This window comes from Paroedura picta, chromosome 10, assembly GCF_049243985.1.
Source record: "Paroedura picta isolate Pp20150507F chromosome 10, Ppicta_v3.0, whole genome shotgun sequence".
Taxonomy (NCBI): domain Eukaryota; kingdom Metazoa; phylum Chordata; class Lepidosauria; order Squamata; family Gekkonidae; genus Paroedura; species Paroedura picta.
Window position 1 is genome coordinate 44,187,327 of NC_135378.1, and position 25,086 is coordinate 44,212,412.

The following is a 25,086-nucleotide window of genomic DNA, read 5'->3' on the forward strand; positions in this document are numbered from 1 at the left end:
GTGTCACATGAGTCATAACTTGATTAAGGCAAGATCAAAATGAATGAGTGCTTCCAAGCATCATGTATTTTTAGATACAGGAAGTACCCAGTTGTGCTGCAAGTATAAGAAGACAAGAATGCATTTTTCATAATATAAAAGTAGCTACAAATTAACTGTACTGAATTTATAAGATGGAAAGATGGAACCTCACCTGAATTATGACATATGTCATTTTCTATGTCATTCCTCTTTAAAATCGAATAAATAAAACTATTACTATTGCACATCAAGGGAAGAGGTAGGCAAGGAAGGCTATGGGGACTTTCAGGGAGGGGAAGGACAACATAGTTTGGGGGCTGTTCAGGCTTGAGTGGTGATTCCAGAACTCCAGGCAAAGCCTGGAGATTGACAATCCCTGGTGTCTCCAATCAGTGCAGGTTTGAGTGGTGATTCCAGAACTCCAGGTGATATCTGGAGGTTGGCAACCCCTGCTCAATCGTGTCCCTCTTTCCCAATCTTAAAATCTGGTCACCTTACCTTTACTGTGTTTCTCACAAGGGATTCCAACCTTCAGCAAAATACACAGCCCCCCCCTTTTTTTTTTGAAGAGTCCCTTCTTTTTCAGATAAAGCTTCTGTAAAGTGTAGATCAGGCTTACCAACTTGAGACCTACCAAGCTGTAGACAGCCCTCCTACCACCAGTACCCAGGTACTGTGATCTGCCAGGTGCTCAACCCTGTTTCTGCAGTCCTGGACAGGGAGCAGAACTATGAAGTATACTGGGCCCTAGTGGGTTTCCATACCTTATTTAATTTGATTTGATTAACTTATTGGTGATCTGTTTTCAGCTTTAAGAAAATAAGGGAAGCCATGTTGGATTGGCCAGTGGGCTATCCAGTCCAATACTGTGTCACACAGTAGCCAAAACCCAGGTGCCATCAGGAGGTCTACCAGAAGGGCTAGATTTCCAGAAGCCCCCTCTTTGTTGCCTCCCAAGCACCAAAAATATAAAACCTCACTGCTCCAGATATAGTGTTCCATCTATATGTTGTGGTTAATAACCATTGCTGGACCTCTGCTCCTTGTGTCTATCCAGTCCCCTCTTGAAGATTTCTGTGCTTGTAGCTGCCACCACTTCCCGCAGCAGTGAATTCCACATATCTTTGGGCAAATTTCCTTTTATATTTTCTAAGCCTACTACTCATTAATTTCACTGAGTGCCCATGAGTGCTTGTACTGTGAGAAAGAGAAACAATACTTTACCTTCTCTATTCCATGCATAATTCTGTAAACCTCTATTCTGTCACTCCTCATCATTTCTCCAAGCTTTCCTCATAAGGAAGGTGTTTCACCCCCTTAGCATTTTAGTTGCCCTTTTTTGCTCCTTTTCCAATGCTACATCCTTTCTGAGCTGCAATGACCAGAACTGTACACAGTGTTCCAAATGAGGTTGCATCATAGATTTATGTGAAGTGACAGGCTGCGCACTGCATGGTATCTTTAGTATTCATGCATGTCTGTTTACATGCATGTACATTAGATAAATGCACCTTCTACTCAGTGATATAACTTCTAAGTAGCTTGGCGAGAGAGCTAAATGCTAGCAACTCACACCAATAAACATTTAAGGCATCTTTAAAAAGCAAGGGCAGTGGCTTATCAGGCACAGAAACCAGGATTAGCCTAATAAATAGGGACAGATGGAACATATGTCTTTTCTTTTATTCCTCTTGATCAAGGATTCATTTTTAGATGTTTGAAATGAAAGCAAGGTTGCCAGCATATGGCAGAAGTTGTTAAACAGTCAAATCCTTTGATATGAAGGAACTATAAATGCAAAGCAATAATAATTTTTATTACATACATGCTCAACATAAGGGATCATCAAGTTATGCTTGCTTTGAAGCTGACATTACAGAGGCTATAAGAAAAAGACCTTAACAAAACAGATGGATGAGATATTAAAAGTCTTCTACTTGCTTTTACTTGTAGTTCAGTAAAGAGCAGCTTTTACAAGCAATTCTATTTGCTAATTATTTGAGAAGTTATAGACTTGTGAAGAAACTTCACTTCTAATCTGACATTGGTCCATCCTTTTTTGGACCTCTTCCTATGACTTATGGCTTTCTGCATGACTTCCCCCCACATTGATTCTGGCCCCCTACTGCTTTGCTTTGCTTTGCCCCTCCCACCCATCTCTAGCCAACTTTTCAGTGATTGGGCTATCAAGCCACTCCCCTCCATGAAGATGTGTGGTTTCAATTTTTTTTATTTTTAGAGGGATTTTAGAGCCTTTCTTTAAAAGGGGGTTCTGTGATGCCACTGATGATGGCACCAATAACACAATTACCCTCCCTTGAAAATAGTCATCATTTCAGATACATACAGAAGAAAATAATCTAACTCCACAAGTGTGAAAATGCAGAGGAAGGAGAGACATGTGGAAGAACTGACCCCAAACTGATTCCAATGCTCGTGGATTTAATTCTATTTATTTATTTATTTATTTATTTATTTATTTATTTATTTATTTATTTATTTATTTATTTATTTATATTTTTATACTGCTAATTCTTTACAGCTCTGGGCGGTTATTTAAAAAAAAAAATCAGGAGTAAGTCAAGCATCCATAAATGTTTACTGTAAATTCGGCATGGCAAAGGATACTAAAATCCAAAGGATACCACAGTCAGTTGTTCAAAATGTGTGTGTAGTGTGAAGCATCTTAGGTTGTATTTGCATGAAGAAATAGGCTTTTAAAAATCTGCAAAACTGACCACATAACCACATGAAATTCAGTATGGCTAAAATGTGATATGTACATTATTAGCAGGAATACATTGCAAACTACTTTTGTGTATCTGCTAAAATGGTATCATGTGAAGGACATAATCTTTATTTGAACATGGTATTTACTAAAAATAATGGTGAGGAGTCTTGGCTAACTGCACTTACAGCCAATTCAAACGCTACAATTTTATTAGGCAAACAATGTATGAAATAGCCCCATGCAATTTGCCTTCGTTATACTTTGATTTCACCATGTAGCAATTCAATTGTAAGACTTAGTCATTCTTGGATAATTACAGGATGCAATTCTTTATCACTCCCAGACCCATTATGAATGGCTACAGCCACACTGGGTTGCTGCCAGTTTCTTGCAGCAGGGCAGCCTGCCCCCCTCTTCTCATGTCCTGACGAGAAGATTTCCCTTGCTGGACACGGTCTGCCCCGGATTTTGGAATGTGCACATACCAGCCTAGGTTCTGCTGCATTTTCCCACCGTGTCAGGGGGGTGGGGCTAGGTTACTTTCATGAGGGTGAGATTGCATGGCAATGCAATCCCACCCTCATGGCAGGTAACAATATGCCCCATTTGGCTCCACAAAGTTGAGCAGGGCATTTTCTGTCCCTGCTGGGATACCATAGGTGGAGGAGGAGCTGGACCTTGAAGGCTTGGCTGTTTCCTGTATGCACAGGCCTGGTCTGGCATGGCCACCAATGGCAGCTGCAGCAAAAAGGGGAATGCTAAAATCAGTGTTCCCTTGCATGAAGCATCAGAAGCCCTAAAGCGGCCCCAACCGTCAGGCCCCTCAGCTCCCAGGAGAGCTGAGGGCCCTGACGGAATTGTCAGTATTTCATAGGGCCTGCAAGACGGAGCTCTTCTGCTAGGCATTTGGTTGAGACCAGGCTAGGAAGATCGGATCCCCCCTATATAGGCTCATAGGCTGTACATTGCCAGTAGATACCTCCCTCCAGGGTGGAGGAGGCTGTTGTGGTAGTGTACGGGTGGGTGGAAAGTCTGCAGATTAATTTTTTGCTGCCAGTATTGGATTGTTGTTATGGATTATGTTTTATGTGGTTTTTAGGATTTTTATTGTAAACCACCATAAGCCGGCTGAACCCGGAAGTGCCGGTTAATAAATATGAGGATAAATACATTAAATAAATAGGGCCAGGAGTGGGCCGGGATGGCATCAACATTGTGCATGAGTGGGAATTTCCCCCACTGCCATGCAGGTACCAGCCCAGTCTTTTCCCCCTGTGCATAATCGGTCCCAGTGAGATCGGGCCAAAGTAGACAAGATGGAGTCAACATAGCCTTTTTCTGTCATTACAATAAACTGTGCATGACAGGAGAGTACACATTGCCCAGTCCTCTCAAGACACATGGTCATCATGTTGTGTGAATAGGGCAGATGCACATTTTTTTCTGCTAAAGAATATGCAGTTGGAAGATCCAAATTTGAAAGGTTCTCATTCTATGTAACAAAGCCAGTAAATACATGTGTTGGCTTGTTCACAGATAATGGTAATCACGTCCATTGAGAGGATCATGCTGTGTATGCTCTTTCCTTCGGCATGGTTTATCCTAACATCTACAAGAGGGTTGTGATTGTTGTTTATGTATCTGTCCCAATTTTTAAATTTAAAGTTGAGTTAATTAAACATTAAAACTCCCTGACTTCACCCTTCCCTGCCTTATTTTCCTGCTTCTGTTGCTCCAGTCACTGTTTTTCACCCTGCTTTGATACCAAATGGAGCTGAGGGGGAAATAAAGAGTCTGAAGGAACTGAATATGAAGAAGTAAAGTGAAAAGAATAGAAAATTCAGCTCATTTCAGCCGATTCTGCATGGGTGGAAAAGGCCAGGGCAGCATTAGTATGGATGTGGGGCTAATTCCCATATCCACATGATGATGACACCATTTCGGCCCCCTTCAAGGACTGCTGCAGATCGGGCTCTCATATAGCCTGGGGCAAGGGAATGTGGGAGAATTTGTGTTCTCTTTTCCTTCTGCAGGAGCCAACAGGACCTGTCTAGTGGCAGGCCTGTGTGGATGAGAAGAACTGAATCTTTGAGGTCCGGCTTCTCCCCACCCTACAGAGGCTGGGAGGAGGCAAAAAATGCCACAGTCCACTTTGTGGCACTTTGTGATGCTGAAGGATACACCAGGGCTTTAAAAATATTTTTCAGGAAGGTAAAATTGTGGTCCTACACAATCCCACTTTCCTGCAAAATTAAAATCCTCCATTGTCCCCCCAAGCGGTGGAACCTCTTTGGCACAGCTTTGTCTCCTGGGGCGACATATTTCATCAGGGGACCGGGTGTACCTCTGAAATGTGTCACCCACAGTGACACATTTCGGCACTGGAGCAGATCCAGTGCTGAAATGCATCCTCCACAAGGACACAGAAAGCTGTGGAGCATGCAGCTATGCAGCTATGCAGTGATACACCACTGGTGGTCCTGCACAGTTGCTATCATGTGGAATTGGCCCTACATTCCCTTTTGGGATGTAAATTCTCCAGTTAATATGTTAATGAGGTATACTTATGGCTAAACAAAAGTGATTTTTCCTCAGTTTAAGTCCAGCCTGGTGAGGAATAATGAGTGTTTTTATACCCTGGCCAATATTGTTGGACTCTAAAGTGCTAGTGGAAATTGATTTTTGCTCTACTATTACAGACTAACACAGCTACCCTTCTAAAACTCTGATTGGGTGTAAACCAGTAACCAATTTGGAGTTACCCAATTTCTTCAGATGTTAAAATAGTTCCCAACCTCAAATGGCAAAAATGCAATTTTGCTGAATCTTTCTCCCAATCACGAAACCACCAACACACTAATTTTAAACATTTTAGACATTGTATGGATTATGTCTTCTAAAACATTTTGGATTACCAAGTCATGTTTAAAGTGATAATTCTATTTGCCACATTAATATTTATAAAGCCATTCACTCCATCCCACAAAAATGTGCCATTTAAATATGGTTATACAATCACAGTTTCCAAGAATTTAAAGTCATCTAAGATGCCTCCTTGCCAGCAAGCAAGCAAGCAACAATAAATGTCAAAAATTGACTAAACACCATAATTTAGAACGGCTTGGAATGTGTGTGTTTAAAGTACCAGCCTATTTACAGCGACCCAATAGGGATTTAAAGGCAAGAAATGATCAGAACAGTTTGCCAGTCTGCCTCTGTGTAGTGACCCTGGACTTTCTTGGTGGTCTTCCATCCAACTACTAGCCAGGGCTTGTCATATCTTGGAATCTAAGCAAGATAGTTAGTATTTGTATCATATATAATTATGAGCACTGGTCAGTAATGACTGGAGTTCCACCACTAAGACTGTTTCCAAGTGTCATTCTTTGCTGAGATTTTTCCCCTCCCACATTCCCACTGCTGTCAGAATCCTACAGTGTCAAGAACAGATATTCCACTTGGAAGCACTGATATGTGAAAGTTGCCAAATAGGCCTATGATTGTCAGATTAGAGCATCAGCAATCTATTTCCTTTTTATAAAATCGTAGTGCTCCAATGAGACCAGAAAGAAACTGGGCAAGAAGAAATCTACAGATGACACACAGAGTTAATTGAAATGAAAATAACTGCTAGGGGCTTTTAAAATATAGGGTATTTGATGACAATCAGATTTCTCAGAACAATGACTGTGGAAATTCAAGAATGTATAATGTGAAAAAGAATGTGCAATGTGGACAATATTAATTACTTCATGCAGCTACACACATATGTCTACATATGCTTATTTAGACATATCGCCAATATTGTTCTTATGTAAAATAATATGACCTGAATCCTTTTTCTGGCTTCATAAAGCAAGATAGCTTGGTAACAACGGTTATCCATAGTGATTTACTCCTCATGAAGGTTTTTTTTAGCTGTAAAGACAACAGGTATAACTGAGAAAATAGTTTTGAAGCAGGTACTGGTGAAGCCTCACCTCAGATATTTATTGTGCAGTTCTATATATATCTACTCAAAATAGATCTCACTCTGTCAGCTGTCACTGGACACTACACACATGGACAACGGGTTTTACTCCCAGATAAGTGTGTATAGGCCGAGGCTTCCCTAAATCTGCGTTCTGATTAGATATGGGAAGGTCAGAAGAGGAAAAACTCTATTAATAAACCCATCATTATTAATTTGGGGACTGGATTTATAATGATTGGAACTTCTGGTTCTCGTCAGTGAGTAGAACGAATCCTCACTGGAGCAACCAGACTGGGTAGCAGACTCAGTGGGAAGGCAAGAATGCTTTCTAGTCATGATTGGGCTGCTCAGTGTTCCAGTGTTACCTTGAACCTACTGCCTTGTCTCTGGCAATCTGTGCTCGCTCCTGAAGCCTGGGACTCAGACTCCTATATCCTTTACCTGTTCCCAAGCCTTGGACTCCTAGATCCTTGAATTGAACCTTAGAATATCTGACACTGGCTTATAGACCTTGCCCCTGCGTGCTTCTATACTTGTTGTCATTATACTTGTGTATCCTGGAAACCCTGGATAGAGCAATAGTGCCTGGATTAGCCTTCAGTGTGACACAAAAAACACTCATTTATGTTTCAAACAGTTGAATTATTTGACACAGTGTTAGAATTCTGCTCTTACAATCATATTTTAAAAACTGACATAATTATAGCTGGGTTGGAAGCTTAAGACTCCATTAGTCAAATGATAAACATTTGTTCATCATTTTGACCTGGAGGATTTTTGTAAAGAAGATGTATTTCACATAGAAAAGATGTTCTGCCTAAGTCCGGTACTGCTTCCTGAGTTCCTGCTTTCTGCTGCAGCACACTTGACTTTAGATGGTGTTGGCCTCACTCAACACTGCCTACTAAGCCAGTGATCCCCAACCGGGGCACGGGCCCCTCTCCCCGCCCCCCCCCCCCGCAGTAAAAAACTTCCCAGGCCACAAGCTTGCAGCCCAGGAAGCTTCTTACTGCGGGGGGGGAGGGAATCAGGGCCACGCCCGCGCATCACACATGCGCGGCCGGGGCGCGCATGCACACATGCGTGGCCAAAATTGCGTGTGCGCGAAAGTGCCGCAATTTCAGCTGCGCTTGCATGATGCGTGGCGTGGTGCGCAAGCACAGCATGCACGGGCGGGCAATTGCCCTGCCGGTCCCCAGCCTCAAAAAGGTTGGGGACCACTGTACTAAGCCATGCTACTAGGCAGCTGGGCTCTTTTCCTATCCTCTCAATTAGTACCCAGAATTAATGTTGTTGGACTTAAAGGTGCCACTGAAATAAAACATATTGCTTGATGCCCCCCTCCCCCCCTCCCTCTCACTGGCAGTCTTCAAGCAAAGGTTGGATACACACTTTTCTTAGATGCTTTAGGATGCTTAGGGCTGATCCTGCGTTGAGCAGGGGGTTGGACTAGATGGCCTGTATGGCCCCTTCTAACTCTATGATTCTGTGATTCTATGATTCTGTGCCAACACAGCTACACAGCTGAATCAAAAAACATAGTTCCCCTGGTTAGTCTAGGAGAAATGGAGGGAAATAAAATGCCTTGTACTCAGTCAAAAAGGAGCAATGAAGTTTAATAGCATTCGTGCTCCTTAAAGACTTTCTGTGGTAATCAGTTACTTCCCTTAGTCTTTTATTGTTTAGGCGCCATTTGAACTCCTTGCATCAGAATGAAAACTGTACACGCAGGCATTCTAAACACAAAGTCTTGTTTATCTTTAAACTCCTATTTATTATATTGGACTGTCACATCAGGGTAAGGGTGAGGAGTTCACAGAGGCATTTTATCATTCAGTGGCTGCTGGAAATTGTAAAGATTTGTATGTGCCAGATAGTTGTCAGTGATGATGCCTTTCTGTCACTTGGCAGATTATACACTCTGTAATGTAACTTTGATGTAATATTTTTCAGTGGAGGCAAGTAATTTATGCCAATAGCAGCTCATGACGTAGTTCTCCAAAGGGCTTCCCATTTCTTCTAGCGTGACACTATCTTACTGGAGGTAATAATATCAGCAGCCCATCCCAAGTCACTAATTACTCAGCAGCCAGTGCTTGCATGTCCCAAGGAGGTAACTCTGTGACTCCATCAACCAGTATAACTGTCAAGGCTCCCTCCCATAGTGTTGTTCATCTCTTTTATTTGCATTGTCATTTGTTGCAATTCACAGGTCTTATCAATTCTTTTAACCCAGTTACTTATGCACCTTGATTCTAACTAGGCCATCCTGACAACGAATGCAACTAATGCAGTCTCCCATCTCCACAGTAAAACATCTAATAAAGAGAGTGGGAAGAGGGGGGCATAGGTAACAGATAGACTCAACTCTGCCTAGTTCCAGGGGAGCCCTGATCAGAACTTAATCATTACCCCGGCCTCAACCGTAAACCTGGCAGAAGAGCTCTGTTTTGCAGGCCCTGCAGAACATCAAAAGCTCTCACAGGGCTCAAAGCTTTACTAGGAGCTCATTCCACCAGGTAGGGGCCAGGACCAAAAAGGCTCTGGCCCTGGTTGAGGCCAGACATGCTTCTATGGGGCCAGGAAAGACCAAAAATTTGGTGCCCACAGAGAGTAAAGCTCTGTGGGGGCATATGGTAACAGATGATCCCTCAAGTATATGGGTCCCAGACTGCGAAGGGCATTAAAGGTCAAAACCAAAACCTTGACCCAGATCCTGGCGACAACTGGCAACCAATGCAGCTGCCTCAGCACAGGCTGGATATGGGCCCTCCCAGGTATTCCTGGACCCTAGCAGCTGCATTTTGAACCAGCTACAATTTCTGGATCAAGGTTTAGGCCCAAGTAGAGTGAGTTACTGAAATCTATTCCGGAGGTGACCATCATCAAACTTTCTGAAAATTATTTACTGTTTGGATCAAAATATGTACAAATGGTGAACCCAGCAAGGGTCTTTCAAAGCAACTCAGAAGCAGAGGTGGTTTTCCATTCTTTTCCTTGGTAGTCTCTCTTCCAAGTCTATCTGAGCTTCTGAGAGCTGATGAGATCAGGCTACACCATGATTTCTTCCCTCTCAAAAATTGAATTACTAAATCAAAAACAACCTTCTTAACAAGTCTGCCATCTAAGTACTGATCAGGCTCAAACTAGCTTCAGTTCTCCATAGTTGCTGACCAACATCCTGGGATTACAAATGGATCAAATAAAAAAATAGATGAATAGTCATACATAACTGTGATTGAAGTTTTCAGATACAGTACAATGAAGTGTGGAGGCTTGTTTTGTATTGTTGGTTCATACATGTTTAAGATTGCTATCTGAATTACATTTTTGCTTCATTTTAAGCATCAGCAAGTTATGGACAGTTATGGCATGATTTAAGAATGTTCTTTCATCAAACTTATTCCTAAATCTTTATCCAAAAAATTATATCCTGCCTTACAGTGCCACCTGTTGTTACCTTGTATAATCTAACAATAGCTATTCTTCTATCAATTATGGAGGATTTTGAATGGAAAAAATACAGAACTGATGGGAAGATCCCCCCAAATCTATATTTATCCAAATTTTCATTTGTACAACTATATGGAAGAGTTTGAGAACAGATAGTTAATAGTCATGTTTTATGAGTTGCCTAACTAAACCAGTTAGACAACAACCATCCCATTCTAATATAATGATAAAATAAAATTAGGTAAAATTCTACCTTCTCTGTTACACCTTAAATATTGTTCCACGATGAACTCTAAGTGAAAACTTCTTAACCATTGATCTAAATAATGTAGCATTAACTATGCTGTGTGTTAATAGAACAGTGTTTTATTCTGCCCCCTGGTGTTATTCAATAAAAAGAAAATGATGGTTCAAGTCAGATTTTCTCGGCCAGTCTCATTAAATGGTTCAGACACGAATCAGTGTTCTCAGTGTTCTCAGCAGTGTCATAAAAATAGATGAATATCATCCATAGCAATCCTCTTCACGTTTCAGGAATATCTGATTACTTTATATTTCTTTTTTAAAGGCCAGTGGTACTTTTTGTTGTATATTGCTAGAACTGATTAATATAGTGCAGCGGGCAGATTAAGTTTCACTTCTCTCTAAGAGTGACCAATGGGAGCTGACAGAATGTAGGCAGGTAAAGCTGTAAATGATTTAACATTAATGATTTAACATTTATGGTTTAACATTAATGATTTAACATTTAACAGAGAAGCACGTCGTACCTCAACAAGGGCCAGAGCCTTCTTGGTCGTGGTCCCCACCTGGTGGAATGAGCTTCCTGAGGAGATCAGAGCCCTGCCTGAACTTCCACAGTTCTGCAAGGCCTGCAAGAGGGAGCTCTTCCACCAGGCATTTGCTTGAGGCCGACCGACTCAGAACACCTGCTGGTCCCCCCAGACGCCTGCCCATGACTCTCCCAAAGTTACTGTTAATTGTTATTATATTATAATTGTGGTTTTGTAATCTTTTGATGTTTTATTGAAAGTTGTTTTGATGTTATAGTCTGTATAATGTTCCATGTAAGTTATAATGTTCTGTGTAAACTGCCCAGAGCTGCAAAGATATGGGCGGTAAAAAAGGTAAAGGTAAAAGTATCCCCTGTGCAAGCACCGGGTCATGTCTGACCCTTGGGGTGACGCCCTCTAGCATTTTCATGGCAGACTCAATACGGGGTGGTTTGCCAGTGCCTTCCCCAGTCATTACCGTTTACCCCCCAGCAAGCTGGGTACTCATTTTACCGACCCCGGAAGGATGGAAGGCTGAGTCAACCTTGAGCCGGCTGCTGGGATTGAACTCCCAGCCACATGGGCAGACAGCTTCAGAAAGCATTTCTGCTGCCTTACCACTCTGCGCCACAAGAGGCTCTTTATATGGGTGGTATAGAAATCTAAATAAATAAATGAATTTATTCCTTAATTAGTTATTTATTCCTTGATAATTATTTCCTTCATCATGTTTCCTTTACCATGTTTTCACCATGTTTCCCTCTGGAATTAAGCCCAAACTAAATGGCCACTATATAAACTAAGCTTTTTATTCTAGTTTGGCCCTTGTACCTGTTCAGTACCTTTATTATGCTGTATGCAAAACTTGCTGCCCATTTATATGTATGGACTGGCAACTCTCTGAAGAAGTGTGCAGGCACACAAAACTTATACTGTGAAAAAAAACTTGGTTAGCCTTAAAGGGGCCACTGAAATTTAACTTTGTTCAGCCATGAATGATATCAGGACCTACTCTGCCCACAATAGATAATGCACTTTCAATGCACTTTTGAAGTAGATTTTCCTGTTCCGTACAGGAACATCCAGCTGCCAAAGCACATTGAAAGTGCATTATCCTGTGTGTGCAGACTAGGCCTAGGCAAAGGGAGCTTTAATGCACATTAAATAACAAACGTTTCCAATTCACTTTTGATGCACTTTGCAACCGGATTTGATTGTGTGAAATAGCAAAAGCCATTTGTGAATGGTTGCTGAAGTGGATTGAAACTGCATTACTTAGACTTATTTCATGTGAAAGCTCCCAAAGAGTTAGAACTGGCTGGGTAAGGAGCTGGAAGCTTAAGTCAGTTTGTGACATAACGATAGCCTGACACTGGTTGGGAGAACATCCAACTTGTAACAAAGAGTCCTAGAATTACAACTGACAGACAGACTACAACGATGAGTTGACATCACATCCTCACTGAGCTCCCTAAACTTCACCTTCTCATGGCACCACTCCTAAATATCCAGGGATCTAACAATGTTAAGATGGAAATCCTAGCTATGAATGGTGGGGAGAATTCTGGTGAGAAAATTGATAACAATATTATTAGTTTGTTCAAACTACCAGAATGTTCAAACTACCACACCATTGCACTCATTTCTCATGCTAGCAAAGTTATGCTCAAAATCCTACAAGCTAGGCTCCAGCAATATGTGGACCGAGAACTTCCAGAAGTACAGGCAGGATTTCGAAGAGGCAGAGGAACTAGAGATCAAGTTGCCAACATATGCTGGATCATGGAGAAAGCTAGGGAGTTCCAGAAGAACATCTACTTCTGCTTCGTTGACTATGCTAAAGCCTTTGATTGTGTGGAGCACAACAAATTGTGGCAAGTTCTTAAAGAGATGGGAATACCAGAGCATCTTATTTGTCTCTTGACAAGGTCAAGAAGCAACAGTGAGAACTGAACATGGAATCACTGATTGGTTCAAAATTGAGAAAGGAGTTCAGCAAAGCTGTATACTGTCGCCTTGCCTATTTAACTTGTATGTGGAGCACATCATGAGAAAGGCGGGATTAGAGGAGTCACAAATTGGGATCAAGATTGCAGGGAGAAATATAAACAGATATGCAGATGATACCACTCTAATGGCAGAAAGTGAAGAGGAACTAAAGAGCCTGTTGATGCGGGTGAAGGAGGAGAGTGCAAAAGTTGGCTTGAAACTCAACATTAAGAAAACAAAGATCATGGCATCCGGTCCTCTCAATTCCTGGCAAATAGATGGGGAAGAAATGGAGATAGTGACAGATTTTATTTTCCTGGGCTCCAAGATCACTGCAGATGAGGACTGCAGCAAAGAAATTGAAAGACGCTTGCTCCTGGGGAGGAAAGCTATGGCAAATCTAGACAGCATCCTAAAAAGCAGAGACATCACCCTGCCAACAAAAGTGTGTTTAGTCAAGGCTATGGTATTCCCAGTTGCATGGCTGCAAAAATTGGACCATAAGGAAGGCCGAGCATCAAAGAATTGAGGCTTTTGAACTCTGGTGCTGGAGAAGACTCTTGCGAGTCCCTTGGATTGCAAGGCGAACAAACCGGTCAGTCCTAGAGGAGATCGCCCTGACTGCTCCTTAGATGGCCAGATCCTGAAGATGAAACTCAAATACTTTGGCCACCTCATGAGAAGGAAGGACTCCCTGGAATGCTGGGAGCAATCTAGGGCAAAAGAAGAAGGGGACGACAGAGAATGAGGTGGCTGGATGGAGTCACTGAAGCAGTAGGTGCAAACTTAAATGAACTCTGGGGAATGGTAGAGGACAGGAAGGTCTGGAGGATCATTGTCCATGGGGTCGTGATGGGTCGGACACGACTTCGCACCTAACAACAACAATTATTAGTTTGTTGAAAATTATTGCTGGTCATGAAGTGATGAACATACATTTTTGAAATCAGCCTTCCATGTGATCATCTAGTGCCAGCAACATAGTTTGGATTCTAACATTCATTATTAAGAGACACAATGGCTTTACATTTATATTTGTTTATTCAATTAACTTAAACCAGTTCTAAACTTGCCTTTCTCCTAGATAACTGGGGCCCAAAGCTACATCAACAAAAATGGTACAAAGCATTAATTCTCAAAAACTTTACAATGCAAGGTCTCCCCAGCCACTGGAATCATCTGGAAGAACTTCTTACAGACCCCCTCCCCAATTCAGTGAGAGAGTAAGACCTTATAATTTCCTCTGTATGTGTGTTTGTGTATTGCAAGACTCTTATGTGTATATGTGTGCATGCATGTATGTGTACAATGTGTACAGATATCCACATTAAGTTTCGATATAAAAGCAGTCAGTGGTTCAAAAGTATCTGAACCAGACCCAAATTAACAGCCAAGTTTGCTTCTGATTAATGTGTGAAATGGGCTATACCAGTGTTTGGTGCTGGAACATGACTGTTTTGGGACCATATGGCATAATGTTAAAATGGATTTTTATATTATGTGTTTCCCTTGAATTAAAGTAAGACAGCATGGAAAAGCACTGGTGGTATGTGAAAGTAATTACCATAACTGTATGCATAAGAGTGCCAGAATGTGGATACATGACAACTCTGTTGACCTCACACTCTTTTTAGGAATGAAACTGATATGTTAAAGTTCAGTTCAGTGGGCATTTTCCACGTATCTGATAACTCATGTGCTGTATTTGATTTAAGCATCAGTAGTCAGCAATGAAGCAATCCAGTATGGAAGTCATGGCAATTGACAGTATCATAGGAAACAATTTAAAGTTGCAGCACAGAAACACGATTCTGAATTGTAAGATCCTTAGATAGACATAGTAAAAAGTTACATTCGTATCATATTTTACATAGACTTGTGGGGACTTTTAAAAAGGAAAAATGGGACAAACAGTGGCTCCAGGGGACCTGTTCATCCATTTTCCTTCTGTTCTTCAAAGTCAATCCACAGAGCAAATCTTCCAGCACATTTCAACCTATTGTTACTTCCATCTATTTCAACCTATTATTACTATAATTATTACCCTTTTCACTAATATTATAGAGATAGTATTCTTGGTTATATAAAACAAAATGCTGAGGTGTTGAGCAATACATGTTTCCCTTTTCCAAGCACATCTAAACTGTGAAATTCTGAAATCCACCCCTTCCCTATTTCTGATGTGTATTCTATTTTAAGGCAAAGTCACCCAGATGATATGTCCCACTGTTAACAGCTCTATCAGCACAACTTGACATTGCTTCAAGATCTCATTACTAAAGTCATGTTCCTCAAACCATTATTTCCAAACAATATCACTGACAATGAGGTAGGTATGAAGTGGTATGAGTGGCTCTGTCAAACTCAGGGAAGGGTTGGGATCATTAATTCACTGTGCAACAATATTAAGAAGTACGCAAGCAATGAAGAGGGAATGAGACTGGGAGCACCACAAATAATGGCTGGCTGTCATGGTTATTCCTACAGGTGATGCAGATATATGAGATTAAGAAACATCTTCATCTGGTCCACAATAATATAACTGGAAGACTATTCTCCAGTCTTACCTGACATGAGGTGTTGGGTTTCCAGTAACTCTACATTCTAGTAGCACCTTGCTTCCTTCAGCAACTTCCAGACTCCTGAGTTTCAGCGTAAATTGAGGGGCTGACAGTTGATTGTGACTTTCCTTTGAGAGCTGGTTTATGGAGTCATTTTCATTGGCTTGAGAGCTGACCTTCCTGTGGAACACAGATTCTCCACTGTGAATGACTTTGGGTAATTCATTCTCAGCAATGCCCTCTTGACATGTTCTGTCTGGGATTGAGTTAATTAAGGAATTTGACATGACTGATTGTTTATTTTTAGGAGACAGGTACCCACTGTCTGGGGAAGAAGAGTTTCCATCTGGGCTCCTAACTCTTGTCTTGGCTGCTTCTCTAAATATGGAAGAGAGTTCTTCTATCAAAGTGGCAGCTTTATCACACAGCTTGTTCTTGGAAGTAGCTTCACTGTTCGAAGATGAATTGGACTTAGGGTTCATCTTAGGGCTTGGACCACATTTTTCAGCCTGTTTGAGACTTCTAATAAAGCTTGGCCTTGCAGGTAGAACGGGTGATATGCTAGATTTTTCCCTAGTAACACTGAAAATATTATTTGCTTCCTGAGAATGTACATTCTTCTTTTTCTGTTCTGGGAGAGTTTGAGCTGCAATCAATAGGGAATTTGGGCTTGTCACCTGTGTCCTTTTGGAAGCATCTGGATCACACCCTTTGGTCTCCTCTGGTGAGTTTGGAGAAGAGGTGTTGAAGTAATATGTGAACTCCTGCTTTGCCTTCCCATCTTCAGAATTAACAATAGATTCCTGGGCAAGTTCAAGGCTTTTGCTTATCTCCTCTTCACTAAGAAAGGCAGACAATTGATGTGGAAGTTCCGCACCCTGTATGTCTGAGAGGGAATCATAAAAGAGGTCGAAAGAAGAGGCATTTTCACCTGTGTTTTCATGGCTGGTTGCATGATCGCTTTCCTCTGCAGAATACGCGTCCTTCATCATTAAAGACAGGGGAGCTTCTTGCTCATACCTCATCTCCTGCATCTGGAACACAACACATTGATTTTTGATGAGATCAACAGACTCCATGCCAGTTAACTATTGTTTTTTGCATTAATACAGTTTTGCCTACGAAGTCAGAAGAAAAAGGTACGAAAGGCTGAAACACAGAAACAGGAATATTTTTCCTAAATTTGTAATAGGCTCAACATGCTGATTTTTAATTGGAACTATGTAATTGGAACAATGGTTACCAGATGCTTGACTGAAGATGTAACATTTCCAATGCAACAAAAAACACAAGCATTCCAAATCCAAGAAATATTGCCTGTTATGGTGATGAATTTCAATAATAATCATGCATTGTCCATAGATTTTTTGAGAATCACAGTCCAATATAAATTAATAGGAACTATTCAAGACATATTTTGGACATGTTAACTAAAACACTAACATATTTTGGACAGTATTGTCAATCAAAGCCTTTAAAAATAAAATAATAAGTATATTTTTAGCCCATTCATTAATCAATTAAATGTAAATTTGTAAAACAAGCCCTAAGACTTTATTCAGATGCAATCAGCAAATGAAGGCCATAAATACTTAATGTTAGAATGGACTGCATCATTTAACTCAGGCCATTTCCACCCTAGACAAGGCATGTCTGAATGATTTGTTAGCTGCCTTAAGTTTAAAAACAAAGTGGGACATTTAAAATTAAATAAATATACGCTACTTCATGTTAACAAATATATAGAAACTCTTCCTAAAATGTCCTTTTTCACATTATAAATGGTACAGTCCATTGTAACATCCTTGCTGCCTCACTGTAATATATTACAATAGTCAGCAGATGATGACTCCTTGTGGCTAGGGATGGACACAAATGGAACCATGAAGCAAAATTCCTTGCCTGCTCCCCACTACTCAGCTGTTTTGGGCTTTCTTGTGCAGTCCACTTAAATGTTAAACTTTAAAGGGACTCAGCAAGAAAGCCTGAAAAACAGTTGAGTGGTGAGGCGTTCCTACTGCTCAGCTATTTTGGTGGCTTTCTTGTGTAATCTTGTGTAATCCCTTGGGCTTTCTTTTGGGACTGCAAAAGAAAGCCCAAGAAGGCTATCTGCAAACTATTTGTGGCCTTTAAGTGGGGATTGTGGGACCATGAACCACAAGCTACTTTGGTTCACAAATGAACTTCCTGGTCCGTTTCATTTTGTGCTTTGACTGTGAATTAACACAAGCTGCATTTTCTGGTTCAAACCCATCCCTGTCAGTGGCTAGCCTTTCATGCCTAGAGAGGTCATGTGAAGAAAGAGCCATTTTGTTTGAAGTCATAAGCAAATTATTAATGCTTAAAATATTTGGTTTCAGAGCCATCCTTGAGTATGTGCTCTCCATACAAGATGAAATACACTCTGCTATGTACATTAGGCCTTGAAAGCCTTGCTATTACATTTCCATACAGTACACATTTATTCTGCCTTCTTTTTCAAAATAGCTTTATTAAATACATTCAGGCTTGGCTTAATGCTCATAGGATTTCTCTTCAACCACCTATCCTCACAAGAACCCATGAATCATATTATGTTGAGAGCAAACATAATCACCCAATAAACTTCGTGGCTAAACAGAGAGCCTAAAAATTATGAGAAACCATCTTACTCTAATGGTTAAGCTAGCTCTATCCATGAAATATATGAACCTATTATTTCCTTAGTCTAAGGAGAAGCTAGAGATTTGCCATTGGTATTAGCTTTTATGCTCTGCTTGTGAGCTTTGTTTGTTGATTGAAATAAGATGTTAGAATGAGAAAAAAATAGATGGGGGGCTGCACCAAGTCATAAGCCAAAAATATTTTCCTTCCCATTAAAAAAAAATGACTAAATGTCATCTAAGTATATTGTATACGTGAAAAATGCAGGCATGGCTGTACATCTGCTTACTGCTGCAATATATGTCTTGCCAAGAAATGGTGGCGTTACATTTTGCAGTTTGGTAGACCAAAATTTAAATGAGTGCACAATAACATTTCTTCATGAAGACAACAATTTAAATTAAAAAGCCAAGCAAACTTGTTTAACATGATGTTTTGGAACTGTTAATTCAACATATATTTTTTAAAAACCTGTACAGTTTTAAACCTGACATTTGTCATATGCCATATGACTTTTGTCCAGTGACAGATGCTTGAACTGTCAGTCATGAGAAGCAATCGGATGTGTTTTACATTAGCTTGTGCAAGCTCCTGTTACAGTTAGATGCTTCTCTGGGATTTACCTTGCACGGAACCGTTAATTGATGGGTAGAATGTCTGAATTCTTGAACTAGTACACACATCTCTCTATAACCACTCTTGTTCTGTGTGCCATATTAATGGACCATCATTAGACAGAGAATGGGAACTATGGGCCTTATAATTTTAGACTTTGAATCTTTGTTCTATATGAATATATTTCTTAATTACATTGGGTTTTCTGCTTCCTTAATCAGATTTACAAACTGTGACAAATAGTATATAACAACTTTAAAACTGGATAATATTTAACAATCCACAGCTTGATAAATTTATTTTAAAAATATCATATATTAAACAATAATTGCTGTTGAGACTTCCATATAAAGGTTTAATAGAGCATCCATGTGTGGAAAGCGTTCTCTACTTCTATGAGTAGGTCATGGCTTTCTATCCACCTGGAACTGCTCTTGCTCTTTAAGTAAATGGGGAAGGCTGTAGGAATTATGGAGCTCATTTATCAATATGCACATTGATGTGTGCAGGGAACGGTGCACTGGGCTTTTGTCTAGGGGCTCAGGTGTAATTGCAAATGCCAGAAAATTGAATGCTGTTTTTGTTGTATGCATATGAAGGTTAAAGTTACTTAAATTTACTACTTTTAAAGTTGCATTGATTTCTAAGGATGTGAAAGATCCTAACTCTTTAGTGGAAATCAGCAGGACATGGAAGTGCTTAGCTCTGGCTACCTCTGGTGAACATATGAACATTCTCTCTCACACACACAGGCAAAGGTCCACAGTATTCCACTTTACTTGTGGAGGGGAATCCCATTCTCCCCCCCCCCCCCAACTTATACACTGAGCCCAGACATGGCTCCAGGCCTCTGCAGCTGCCACTGAACCTAGCCACAGCCACAGAAGTGTCTGGGAGAAGCTTTAGGCCTGGAGGGATTCCCTGGAAACCATTGTAGCCACGCTAAGAATGTTTTCTGCACCTGGAGTAGCTGCCCAGAATTCACCTCAACTGTGGTTGAGTCCAGGAAGGCTCTCAGAACTCCTCTAAGGCACAGGTAGTAAATCCGTTGTCTGTGCATGCACCAAAAACATTATTGTTTGAGGAGGGGATTTAAATCCCCCAATGTATTCAGATCATATACAAGCCTGAGAGGTTCCCTGGCTTTGCAGAAAACCTGGGAGTTAACCCAGGTTTGAACAACTATCATTTTACAGTCAGTGTACCTGTGATCCTCAGATTTAGATATCTGCAGTATAGACCAGTGTTGTCTATTTGAATATAAGACCTCTCTGTGTCCATCTAGGAGGGAAAGTAAAAAAGTATTGCTTTTTGCTAGGATTCCAGTTGATTCATACATGGGTTTATTCAAAAAAAATGTTTATTCCAAACAATAAGATTTTCTTGAGGGTCACAGGACAATCACAAGGGCTTATTATGAATATGTTTTTAAAAAACTGCTTTTGTAGGGATATTTTCTGACTTACCCTATATATAAAGGTAAAGGTATCCCCTGTGCAAGCACCGAGCCATGTCTGACCCTTGGGGTGACGCCCTCTAGCGTTTTCTTGGCAGACTCAATACGGGGTGGTTTGCCAGTGCCTTCCCCAGTCATTACCGTTTACCCCCCAGCAAGCTGGGTACTCATTTTACCGACCTCGGAAGGATGGAAGGCTGAGTCAACCTTGAGCCGGCTGGTGGGATTGAACTCCCAGCCTCATTGGCAGTGCTTCAGACTGCATGTCTGCTGCTTTACCACTCTGCACCACAAGAGGCTCTTACCCTATATATGTCTAGTTTTAAAATTGTTATAAAAACTGTATGCTTATTATTGACTTCATCTTTAATTATCTCTTTGTGGTAAATGGCTCAAATCTCTATAAAACTCTAGAGAGCTTTGCTTTCATACAAGCTAAGATCTCACTACAGAAGTCTTTCACATATGCAGTCAAGCTATATGCAAAGCACAGACCCTTGCAGTGAAACAATGAATTCAAGAAAGGGAAATTTAGCTTTGCTTCAGTCCCACATATCCTGGATTGCATCAGTTATGCAAGGTGGTACTTGGTTCTCTGACTGCTTTACCCATGGTACAGTGAAACAAAACATAGCTGTAGAAAGTGTCTTTTTCACTTTCTTTCAGAAAGTTCGTTGAGTTTGACAAAGAACTAATAAGACAGAATTCAACTCCAGAATATTCAGCTAATATGACCAGGGGTGCCTAAAATAGATATTCATGCAAATATTTTGTCACCTGGCAACTAGATTTCTCGAAGGCGCTAAGTCATGAATAAACTTAAAAGTTCCATAACCATAGCTGCATGGTTCCTCTCAAAAATAGACCAGGTGTTCCAAAGCAAAAAATAAAATAAAATTTAAAAAATCTAACCTTATGTCGCCAACTTTAAGCCTCAAAATCTTTATTTTGGGGACAAATGTTGATTTAGTTTTGGGACTACAAATTTACAAATGTAGATTTAAGCATATAAAGTCTTATTTATCTCAGTGGAGTTAAGCACACTTAATGCTCTGTTGCATTGTGGATATAATGTAAGTTTCAAATGTCGTCTAGGAAACTGAATGTCCTGTGGGCTTGGATCCTGCTTCTTTAAATCATAGCTAATTTTGTTAAAACAATGCTTGACCCTTATTAAATAGCATTCATGATCACAGTTAGAAATAGCTTATGAGCTATTTCTAGTCCACTGATTAGAGGGCAGCATATTTATAAGTGCTTTGCTCATCTCCCCAACAAGTTATAATCACCATAAAACAATATCCTGTATAATTTGAAATAAACATTGAAAATTAAATGTATCTGTTATTTCCTGCTTTTCATCAGTGTCATGTCTAAAATATAATAATTTTCCTAAAAAGTAACACATCTCAAAGTTTAGACAGTATACCAAGATATGAACATAACTTTTAAATATCTCTAAAATTCTTAATACATGTATGGATTTTAAAGGTATTTACTAATAGTTCACCATATGAAGATGCAAAATAAATGAGAAATATAGCATTAAACATAATTATTTTCATGGTGCAATTAAAATGGAAAGATAAATATGCAGCATTTAGTTATATCATAAAAGTTTCAAATTAACATAGAAAGATGCTTTAAAAACAAACTGATTTACAGAAGATCTGTATCAATGTAGCCATTTTTCTGTAAAAAGCAAAACCAGTATTTGCTAAGCAGAATCAACAATATTTAATGAAGAATATGAGAGAATCTTACAAACCTTGCAACTCTTAAATCAGTGTGAAGAATTTCATTCAGAATACAATTCAGGCTTGGAAGCTTGTCTCACTTTTGTCTAAGAAAGCTGGAAGTTGCTTTAACTATTCATTCAGGATTGCTTGGTCCACAGTAAGCATTGAGGTGACTGTGGCCTCTGAGTTACATCTGTCCTCTCTGACTATGTATTCCTACCCCTCTCAACTATATTTGGCAACTGAACTCATGTTTCAGCGACTGCCACTATCTGGAATTCCAACGGAATGGACGTTGGGCCTCGATGAATGAGCCACTTCAGTGTACTTATAGCTTCAAGGAAAACAGCATTGTTTGAGTTTATGGCATTTCAGTACTTTTCTTTACAATACTAAAGGGATTTAAAATGTGATATTGACAAAGTTGCAGCAAGTCTGAGGAAATATTCAGTATGGTTTGATCGCTAGGAAACAAACTTCCTCAGATAGAATTTCAGATAAGCATCTGAATATAATATTTTTGTTTATTGAAATGTTAGTTTACAATCCAATTGTTTGATTGCAATGCATATTTGGATACCTAGTAATTAATGGTTCCATTTTTTGTTCATAGCTCTTCATCAGGATAGACTTTACTTTAAACACTTTTTCTGGGATATATCCTATAGTACTTTCCCTTGCATATCCTTTCCTGTTCACAGTTTATATTCCAGCAAAACAATGAAATGATTCTGAATTTCTGCATGTACAATTCCTGTATGTACAATCATACAATATGATGTTTAAATTGTGCATTTTTCTGTATCAGCAGTCTTTGGCTTTTTCAGATCTACCTTCAAGCTGTACCTGCAAACCAGTTTGGATTTCTGAGGCTGCTTTCACATGGGTAAGAGTATCTGTGTTGTTGTTAGCACCACTAGTAATGCAGAATCATGCACGCTGGTGACAGAGTTTCCATACAAAGAGTTTTCTGCAGAATGTCCTCCATCTTAAAAACAACAACAACAACCCCTAAACAAGCCCTTTCTTTTCCATGGGTCCCCCTCAGTGACTCTGCATTTACTCTCACTGAATGGTCATCACCCCTTTTCCACACATATGCAACATACAATGACTATCCCTCTAGTCCTCATGGCGCTTCCCCTCTTCATTCCTTTCTTGTCAATCAGGAGTCGGGACAGAAATTGCCTGCACTTTTCTCCTGGTACCTTCACAAAGGAATTGAGACTTTTGTTTTTAAAAGGATGAAAACTGGGGATTCAAATTAACTAAATTTTAAAACAGATAAATGAAGCTGACAGTTGGAAAACCATATCAATGGGGGTGGGACATTAGCAGCAGGAAAATGTGCTAACACACTCAGACTGCATTCCTTCTAAAAGGATCACAGTAAAGGAAGTTTGGGAAAGGGGGAAATCTGGGGAAAGGATGGCTAGGCCATGATAACATGTGGAAGCTTAAGAAGAGCACTCCGGTTTGGAAGCCAGGGTGGAGAGAGAAACTTCTTTGTGGAAGCAGCTCCAGGGAGGGTGGTATATAAATATAATAAATAAATAAATAAATAAATATCTCTATTACTATTTCTCCTTCTACCTCCCTGTCTCAAGGGCTATACAAGATACCCACATACATGCACACCCGACACATAAACTGATAAACAGCCATTTCCAGAAAACTCTAGGAACTGCAGTCTCCGTATGTGAAGAAATACATACAGAACTATAATTCTCAAGATTTTAAGGGAAAGCCAGAATTTGTAAACTAGTATAAGACTAAAAAGCCCCTGAGATTTATGGAACTAGTTCAGGCTGAAAAACAGTGGCCCAAGGTAGTCATGAGTTTCATAGCTGAGTGAGGATTTTAAACAGGTTCCTCCTGATCAAAGTTCAAACAGCTAGCCACTACACCACATTAGCAATTGTGTGACATTCACACAGGGGTTTTGACTCAGCCAGATTTACAAATGTCCAAAACCATATTTGCACCAGTGTAATCTAAGAGTCACTTAAATATGGCTGGCAATATCTGTCTGAAAAATTAGAAAATCAATTTTTGTACATTAAAAGCATGGTGAGATGCAGACATTGTCTACATCTTAGACCTGAATGGATGGAGGTTAATGATTTTTTATATATTTTTAAAAATTGTTAAACATTTATTGGGTGATATGATCATATATGGTCATGTTGACCACCTTCCCCTCCCAAAATGGCCATTGGGGGGTGGGAAGGGGAGGAGCCCCAGGTGAGCGTGTGTACAGTTCTGCTTCCCAACCACATTCTACAGGATCGTGCAACTTCTGGGGTTTCTCGAGGCCTAAAGATTGTTTCAGGGGTTTCTCAGCAGTAAAAAGAATGTGAGCAGCCAGTGGACAGATTGTGTGGAGGCAGTGTCACTATGAGGGCAGAGTCTAGTATCCTTCTCAGGCAGCGGGCAGGGAGGGATGGGCCATGGGAGTGACACTCATTGACAGGAGCACACCCTCCACTCCTTTAAAGGGATCGACTCCTTTCCACAGACCCAGGCACCTAATAATGGGAAAGGCATCCCCATAGGCATTCACAGCTGCCTCAATGACCAAACAGGGCACAGGATCACTGACAGAAGGAGAAGGTGGGCTATCATTTCTACCTTATGCATTTGCTCACCTGAGGGTGCACTTCACAGCAGCCCAGCCACATTGCTGAGGGCACTCCCACACCACCCCTGCCAGTGATGGAGCAGGAGAGGGGGCCACTAGGATGGGCTCAAATGTGAAGCACCACCTTCAAATCCCCCAATTCCCTCCTGAATTGAGCAGAGGTGGTGTTAGGCTGGAAAGACCATCATTCCACTCTGGCCTCTGTCATTCCAGTTCCAGAGCAATCAGTGCCTAGAGACTGACATTCCAAGTCCACTTTGCATTCATCATTACTTCCATGGGTAATAATGTAGTAATAATACATTGCAATGGAAATGCCAAGTTACTTGGCATTCCTGCACAACCTAAGCCACCTAAACTACCCAAGAGTCCTCCCTCTTAGAGAAGTCCTTGGGAAGCCCTCAGGGGGGGTCACAGATGGGATGGGAAAGGAGTGGGGCAGGGAGAAGTGTGGAACAATTATGTAGTCAAAACCAAACAGAGAGAGATGT

At 40.5% G+C, this 25,086-nt stretch overlaps 1 protein-coding gene across 2 annotated transcripts in view; it reads right to left on the reverse strand.

Annotated features, from left to right (window-relative positions):
* Positions 1–22,148, reverse strand: part of PALLD (palladin, cytoskeletal associated protein) — a 221,280-nt gene extending 199,132 nt beyond the window's left edge. Inside the window, exons 1-2 of one of the 2 annotated variants that reach the window (XM_077353635.1) lie at positions 21,984–22,148; positions 15,508–16,535 (exon numbers count right to left, since the gene is read on the reverse strand). In XM_077353635.1, coding sequence (XP_077209750.1) covers positions 15,508–16,535 — 1,028 coding nt within the window. In that variant the 5' untranslated portion in view covers positions 21,984–22,148. The remainder of the gene's footprint in view (positions 1–15,507; positions 16,536–21,983) is intronic. The other variant, XM_077353636.1, reaches the window with a different exon arrangement.
* Between the last annotated feature and the right edge of the window lie 2,938 nt (positions 22,149–25,086).